At 40.3% G+C, this 8,401-nt stretch overlaps 1 protein-coding gene across 3 annotated transcripts in view; it reads right to left on the bottom strand.

Moving 5' to 3' along the window:
• Window positions 1-3,885: 3,885 nt before the first annotated feature.
• sema3f.L (semaphorin 3F L homeolog) overlaps window positions 3,886-8,401 on the bottom strand; it is an 89,073-nt gene continuing 84,557 nt past the window's right edge. For all 3 annotated transcript variants that reach the window (XM_018258960.2, XM_041590773.1, XM_018258958.2), the window contains one exon: window positions 3,886-6,249. In XM_018258960.2, coding sequence (XP_018114449.1) covers window positions 5,848-6,249 — 402 coding nt within the window. In that variant the 3' untranslated portion in view covers window positions 3,886-5,847. The remainder of the gene's footprint in view (window positions 6,250-8,401) is intronic.

The raw sequence follows: 8,401 nt of genomic DNA, 5'->3' as shown, positions 1-8,401 counted from the left end.
CCACAAACATTTCTAATGCAGAATGCTAAGTAAATTATGGATCTTATAATACTGAACCTTTAATGAAGAAGGGCCATACCTGTCCCGCAAGGTCGGACAAACTTTCCCAGAATGCATCTCTAAACAAAACACATATGCAAGAGAGAGTCATGGGTACATGGACTCGACCACAAATGGCACCCAGTATGTATGTATGAGCCAATGTAGCCCTGGTATGATTTGATATTTCACAAATAAATAATGTCCTATAAGCATTTATGTGTACTGTCCATTTGAAATTTGTCTACCATCATTGTGCAAAACAGACAGTATAACTCCTTGTTTATCATCTACTTCCTGTTGAACCAGTGTTGAACTGCCCCTTTATAGAAAACATTCCTACAGGATAAAAATATCTGGCATACAAGTTCAACCTTATTATATATATTTTTTTATGTTACTGGTCCATTAAGGATTCATGGGATTTAGACCCAGCAAACAACATTTAAAGGGGACCTGTCACACAGACATAAAACGCTGTATAATAAAAGTACTTTTCAAATTAAACACGATATCCAAATTTTTTTTCTATTCAAAAATCCATACCTGTTATAAACTCATTTAAAAATCTCAGCTGTCAATCATATATTGCCTGCCCCTCCTCTATGCCAGAGGTATAGAGGCCGAGCAGGCAATTACTTTCACTTTCCATTCGGCACTTCCTAGATGTCACTGCTCTCCTCACACTCCCCTTCTCTCCTCACCATCTAATTGGTTAGCCAGTGCAAGGACATGGACATCAGGTGTCCCATTCTGGTACATAAACAAGATTTTGGCATGATGAAAAGCTTGCCTTCATAACGATGTCCACAAAATGGTACCTGCCTGCTTCATGTGATTTTGAAGTCCAAGACTAAAAAATGTAAATGAAGTTTATTTTGTTTTACTAACATCATAAAATAGGATTTGGAATTATTTATTAGGATGACAGGTCCACTTTAATAGGACTGAAGGCAACAGGAACATAAATGAGATGTCCTGCCTCAAACTATTGGCTTAAAATCAATAGTTCTCATCATCTTCATTATGGTTTGGTTAACAATAAATCAGTATTTTCTGCACTGATCAGATCCTAATATTGCATGCTCTCCTTTATGGATGGGGTCGCTGATCCTCTGGTGCGTCACATCACACTCTGTAAAAGGGCCGAGCAGATATCAAGCACCAGACACCTTCCTTTCAGTGTTGGTTTGTATGACATTGATTCAGTTGGCTGATTTGAACTCAAAAAGGGGCACATGTGTCTCTTGCCCTGCCATTTAACTGTCTTATGAGAGTCTTATGGCCGCGTATTGATGGTCACTTGTACAGACTGTCCCCAGAGTCGCATTTTGAAAAACAGATTTATTATATTCCGGTCCATCCACAGGAGAAAAAAAAAAATTCACTGCACATTTCAGGCTTAAACTCTGAGAGAAACATAAGTACATTCTGATTTAACGCTATTTACAGACAAGGAAACCAAAAAGTTGCAGAGTGTGGATGTAGAATATCCAGCTATACAGGCCTGGGAAATACACGTCAGACATGGAGATATAATGTTCCCACTGTTCCTTACTACAGACATTAGAGAAGCGCACTCTTTGTAATATGCACACGCTGTATTTATATCTAAAGGTATATGTGTAGCACCCCTCAGAAGCTCCTATAGGAAATCAGTGCACATTACTCTCACACTCTGCTTATACACAGATTATAGGCCCCGCATTTTATATACACACCAGCCATTCATGTACCTCTAATCTTCTAATAAATACAATGTCATATAGAAACGTACAGTACCTCTCATCCCTTCCTTATCAACACACATAATGACACTTACCTCCCCCCAGCTAATACATATATATAAGTACACTTCTCATCCACTCCTAATACACAGATACCAAGAAACTTACCTGTAACCCTTCCTAACACACAGACAGTCACTTACCTCTCACCATCTTTTAATACAAATACAGAGACAACAGTACACTTACCGCTTAACCCTTCCAAATCAACACACTTCCTATTCCCATCTAATTGAGTGATATCAGGAAATGTACCTTCACCCCTCCTAATACATCGGGACATGTATAATCCTCCAATCCAATACTACACAGACATCAGAATATGTAGCCCAAGTCCCCCTTCTACTATACAGATATCAGTGCAGCTCCTCTTATCTCAGGGGACAAATCTCTTATCTTCTCCTGGGGCACAGACATCAATATAGGTACTAATGATGTTAGGAAAAATTCAACCGACACCCAACCCTAGCCTTCAAAACCTTAACCCGCACCCAACCCTAACCCACAAAATGCTGCCATTGTAGGATCTGTGCCCAACCTCTACCTGTGTCTTCTTGCCCTCTACACTACTTCTGTGCAGCCTCTGGTTAAAAAACAATGGGGCAAATTCACTAAGATTCGTAGTTGCACCAGGCGTAACTTCGCCGCACTTCGCCACACTTCGGCAGGCGTAGTTTCGCCAGCGCTCCGCAAATTCACTAAAATCCAAAGTTTTAGTTACACAGGGGTAGTGTAAGGTTGTGAAGTTGCTCTAGCGTTGATTCGCTAAGCGAAGTTAAGCTAGCGATGGTTAATTTGCATACGGTGCCAAATTCAAATTTCAATGGAGGAATACGTATCAGCACTACAAATGCCTGGGAAACCTTCAAAACATCAAATAAAATTTTTATTTTGCCCTACACATGTGCCCACAGTATAGTTAAGTTGCCATGAGTTAGGAAATGTAGGGGGGAAGAAGGGGAGCCCCAAAAAAAATTTCGATCTTTTTCAGCCTATCACCCATAATGTAGAAAACACGCCAGCGTTTTTTGGGACTTAGAAAAAATGTGAACTTTTTTTGAAGCAATCCCTATCTACTCTATTGCGCTTCGCCTGGTCTGAGGTGGCGAAGGATGTCTGGCGTAAAATGTAGCGTTCAGTACAATGCCCGTGTTAGTGAATTTGCGTAGTTACGTCCGTTGCGCAAATTTGCCAGGCGTAAGGGTGCGAAGTAACACTAGCGAATTTAAGCCAGCGTTTGTTAGTTAATTTGCGAAGTAACGAAAATGCCCAACGCTAGCGAATTGACGCTAGCGTTAGGCACTTCGGCGCTTAGTGAATTTGCCCCATAGAATCTCTGGGAGCAGAGGAGTAGTGTACACCCCCAGTCTGACCTGCACCAAACCCTAACCCGCAATGGTTGGCCAAATTCAACCCAAACCTGCCCAACCAGGACCTCGTGGGTTTCAGGTCAACCCACACATTACTAATAGGTACATTTCCAAACTCCTAATACACAGGCATCATGGCAAGCACCTCTCACCTCTTCCTGCTTTTAGACAAATTCAAGGACAAATACATATAACCACCTCCTCCTAATACACAGATAATAGGACAAGCGCATGTAACCTACTCCTAAGGCACATATATCAGAACATGCTCTTCGGCGGTGCTGGGCTGCACATGTGGCCATATCAGTGAATATACTGAAAAAAATGACATTTCTCAGGATAATTTTATGGACAAAAGCAAACATGGCCAATTATGTAATTATAACTATAAAACAAGTGCTTACGTCAACAGAAACTTTTTTTTGTTGTTTTCCTTGCTTGTTCCTATGTACATATTTCTTATTAAAGTTGCTTTCAACCACTTATCGTGCAACCCCTGTCTCATCTCATTTTGCACATCTTCCTAGCCAACAGGGACACCTTTAACCTTATTCCATCATCAGGGTCGTACCTCTTTTATGTGCGTGATACCACCAGGCCAGATATCTCTCAGTTGTCCTTACTGTGTTCCTTCTGATTGGCTGCTGGGATTGTGTTTATTCTCACAATACACATATAAGTGGAATTGATTTTTCCCCAATCAATAAGAACTCATTTATTCCAGTTAATCAGACAACAACACAGACAAATGGAACTCTATTCTTGTCATTAGTCTGATGACTTGAACTAATTTCTTTCTGATACATATAAACCCGTGACTTGTTTCTTCTTGTCAATCAGACAGTTAGATTCATTGCTTCCCGTTAATCGCTCTCATTCATACATAGTCACGGACAATTTGGACTCTTCTCTTATCAATTCAAAGACAATTTATACTCATGCCATACCAATACGCAGACAATTTGGACTTATGCCATACCTATACACAGACAACTCTGGTTCATTTTGTACCAATAGTGCCAAACTAGACTCATACCATACCCAGACAATTCAGACTCATTTCATGGCATTGACTCGTTTCGTGACAATACTGGAAATATTACAAAATGCAGTCACCAGAGAAACCTCCCTTACCCTAAATGTAGGCCTCAGGCTTCAGGCACCTCCCCTGTTTCTAATCCACAGGCAACAGGGACACGTACCTCATTTTAAACAAAACTGACATCGGGGGGAAAACACATCATCCAATACAATAACAAATAGTCCACTATATAAAAAGGAAGACTTGCATAAAATAACATTCCTCTGTCAGCTGTATGTTTGTGCTTCCCTGTAGAACATCACTAAGCATAATAACAAGCCTCCCCAATCCTGTTGCCCGCTCCCCTGTTATGAATAGTTCCTAGCTCATATACTGATTATAGTCTCTGTCATTTCCAGAAAATCCTGTGCCCAGTTATCCAAGGGAATCCAAGAGTATATATAAAGTGCAGACTCACACATTGCTGAAACACTTATTTCCAGTCCAATTGGATCCAATGGCTGATATATTAAGGCCAAATTTAATTTTTTTATCTACTTTTTGTTTTTTTCTGAAAGCAGTAACATATCATAAGATAAATATATCTCCTAATGCTTTTGGATAGGATACCTATGTAATTAGATTCCAATGAATTGTACATGACACGTCTGCACCTTGCAGTTATTTCTAGGTTGTGGTCACAATAGTATAAGTTCTGTAAATAATGTACCCTAATCCAATTGGAATAGAGCTCCTCTGAAATGCATACATTCTTATTGGGTTGAGCTTTCATCATGGATACAGAGGTGCTCTCACTCCTCCTCTACTCAGAGCTTTGGAGTATTGCAGTCAGTTTTAATCCGAGAGAAAAAGTGGGGACAAGATTCAAACAGATGGCGTTGGACAGGGCAAACGTCGTTGTGTAGGAGAAGGGGGCTGACACACACATCGCAATGATGTCTATGGTGTAACAACAGAGACAAAATCTTTGTCAGTGATTCTTTATTGAAGTGTCAGCCTGCAGAGCAGTGATAATGGAGAGGTGCTCTGCAAACTGTATTGCGAAGTGGTCATGGAGCAATGATCTGCAGATTCCTGAAGTACTGGTGGGTGACAGAACAACACCCTACAGTTTGTGTAGTCTGAGAGGGGTTTATGTGCAATTATCTGCAGGCTCTGGTAGTATTAAAGCAGTAACACGCCTCTGACGCTCTGCAGGTCCCTCAAGCAAAGAAGACATGAGCGTCAGGGTTTTGGTAGAATCACATGATATAAAGGGTCCCCCAATGGTGTAATGTCACATAATTTCAGAAACTAGGACCGATCCTCTCTGTCCATACTGCGCCCCAGTAAAAGAGGAATTGGCATGGGAGGAATTTCAGTTCCCCCAATAAATAAAGTCTAAGAGACTCAGGTAAAGAGTAAACCCCCTTCTTTCTTTATATATATATATTTTATATATTTATATATTTATAGTTTGTTCTGTTTTTTTGTCATGATATTTTAAGAAAAAAAAATGAGGTTTGGGTAAAAAATAAAATAAGGGTCAGTCCGGAAAGGAGGCAAGATGAGTGGGGGGGGGGAGTAAGGAGATGAAGAATAGTTGGTCCTAGAATTGGTTGGTCCTGTTTCATGTCTGCAGTTCCTCAGTGGGCGGATGATTTCTCCGGTTCCTGGCACGTTTTTGGTCCTGAAACTCCTTTGTATCAGTCTGTGTAGAGCCAGAAGGGCGCCAGTATCCCTGACAGTACTGATTGAGAAGCCCCATCTCAGGCTGAGAAAGAAGTTGTACTAAATCATCATAGGCACCTGGGGGTCCCGCTGGGTTGGTGGCAAGGGCCACAGGAGGTTCTGGGTTAAGAAGTGCTGCTGTGACAGCATCAGCCCCCAGAACATGGAGCCGGACACGCATCACAGTGTGCTTAAAATTGTTCTCGGTGGCTGTGCAGTGGTATACTCCAGAGTCGGACAGTTGCAGGGAGCGCATGAGGAGTCCTTGTTCTGTCTTCAGGAAGCGACCTTCAGAGCGGAGCTAAAGAAAGACAAGAAGCTTCAGATATCACCTCAAATCTACAAGTCAGGTCTTTATAAAACAGAGAAAAAATTGAAGGCGCACTGCTTCATAAAGTAAAAACCACTGTTTATTATAACATTAAAAAACAGGTGGCCGCTATGTGTGGACGCCTAACGTATTTCGGGAACACCCCTTAATCATAGGTTGTATAAAACAGGAAGCAATTGTGCTGGATTATGAGGCTTATTCTGTCTGCCCCCTGCTACACTGATTAAAACATATATTTAATTATATTGTTTAAGTAATAGGATATTATCAACCATAACAAATGCCAGACATGGATGAAAACATCTCCTGTGCGCAATGACAGGTGGCTCTCATTCATCCCTGTCACTACACATGAGACGGGTACTTTAATGATTTGCAACAATATGCACTCTTTTTGGAGCACTTGCAGGTGCATTTGTAAATGACCCCTTATAATAAGATTACAAGATATCAAAAACATTAGGTCACACTGAAGCCAATGATTCCTAGAAAGGTTTCACATCATCATTCAGACGCATGGTTTAACCTACACTTCAACTCCTTAAGGAGGCAACTTATCCATACCATGACCATTATGTATCACCTGTTCATAAAAAAAATATACAGCAATTCAAGGATACTTCTATTCTGCAAATGGGATATGATTACGGTTTTCATCAAACCCACGTGGAAACAATGTTTTGCATTTATATATATCCATGATGTCTCTCTTCTTTGACTTATTTTTCTTAGGTATAGAATTTCCCACTTGTTCAATTCCCACTGCACTTTAAGCCTATTGGATCACAGTTGTGGAATGTCATTGGGAGATTCTGTGATTTATTACGGTGTTTTGCCAGAAGGATATTTACACTTTCCCTAACAGTTTCCAGTTTTAAAAGGATTATTTCTAACCAGCAGAATAACGCCCACTTGCTAAACTGAAACATTATAGAAGGACTTTAAACTTTCACCTAAAATGTATGTATATAGTATAGTTGATATGTTACTTCTTCTTAAAAGTTGCAGTTATAAAAACAAGATGAAAAGACTGATGTTTGTGCTCATGCAATAATGTTTATGGGGCCAAACAGTATAAACAAGGGGGTCAAGCTTCACTACCCACTTTATTTTTAATTGGGATAATTGATGTGGCCTTTTGTGCAAATTACAAAACACCCAACATTAACTTTATATTGAAGACAAATGGAATCATAATAATTTTAGAATTACTCCATGCATTGTCCCAATAAGTTGCCAATTCTAATTGCCTCCAACACAAAATGTGTTTTTGGTAGTTTGACGCTTCCTGCACAAAATGTGATTTGCCATGACTAGAGTTGCCCCCTGGCCGGTAAAAATTATGGTTGATCCCAATGTTATTAATAGGGAAAAAAGATTAATAAAAAGGTGGCAATGACCTAGCCATGACTGACAAATCCCCTTGTGCCATTTCCCTTAGTGTTCTTGAGGCTTCCCTCTGCTAGCCAAAGACAGTGGACATGAAAATAACTAGGTCTAAGTAGGGCAACGTTTTAGGGGGTTATTTATCAAATTCCGAATGCCAAAAAATCGAAAAATTCCAGTTTTTTTTTTTACTATAAAATCCAAATTTAAGTGGAACAAAAAAACTCAAATTTTTCAGAATTTATTAAACCCAGAGGGGCAAATTCACTAAGGCGCGAAGCGCCGAACGCTAGCGTTAATTTGGTAGCGTTTGGCATTTTCGCTACTGCGCAAATTCACTAACGAACGGTGGCGTAGTTTCGCTAGTGTTACTTCGCAACCTTACGCCAGACGAATCTTCGCTAGCGACGAAACTACGCAAATTCACTAACTTGCGCAGTGTACTGAACGCTACCTTTTACGCTAGACTTCCTTCGCCACCTCAGACCTGGCGAAGCGCAATAGAGTAGATAGGGATTGTTTCAAAAAAAGTCAATTTTTTTTCTAAGTCCCAAAAAACGCTGGCGTGTTTTCTACATGATGGCTGATAGGCTGAAAAAGATCGAAAATTTTTTGGGGCTCCCCTTCCTCCCCCCTACATTTCCTGACTCATGGCAACTTACCTAGACAGTGGGCACATGTGTAGGGCAAAATAAAATTTTTATTTGCTGATTTGAAGGTTTTCTAGGCATTTGTA

The sequence above is a fragment of the Xenopus laevis genome, chromosome 4L (genome assembly GCF_017654675.1).
Source record: "Xenopus laevis strain J_2021 chromosome 4L, Xenopus_laevis_v10.1, whole genome shotgun sequence".
Taxonomy (NCBI): Eukaryota; Metazoa; Chordata; class Amphibia; order Anura; family Pipidae; genus Xenopus; species Xenopus laevis.
This window is presented reverse-complemented; position numbering and strand designations above follow the sequence as displayed.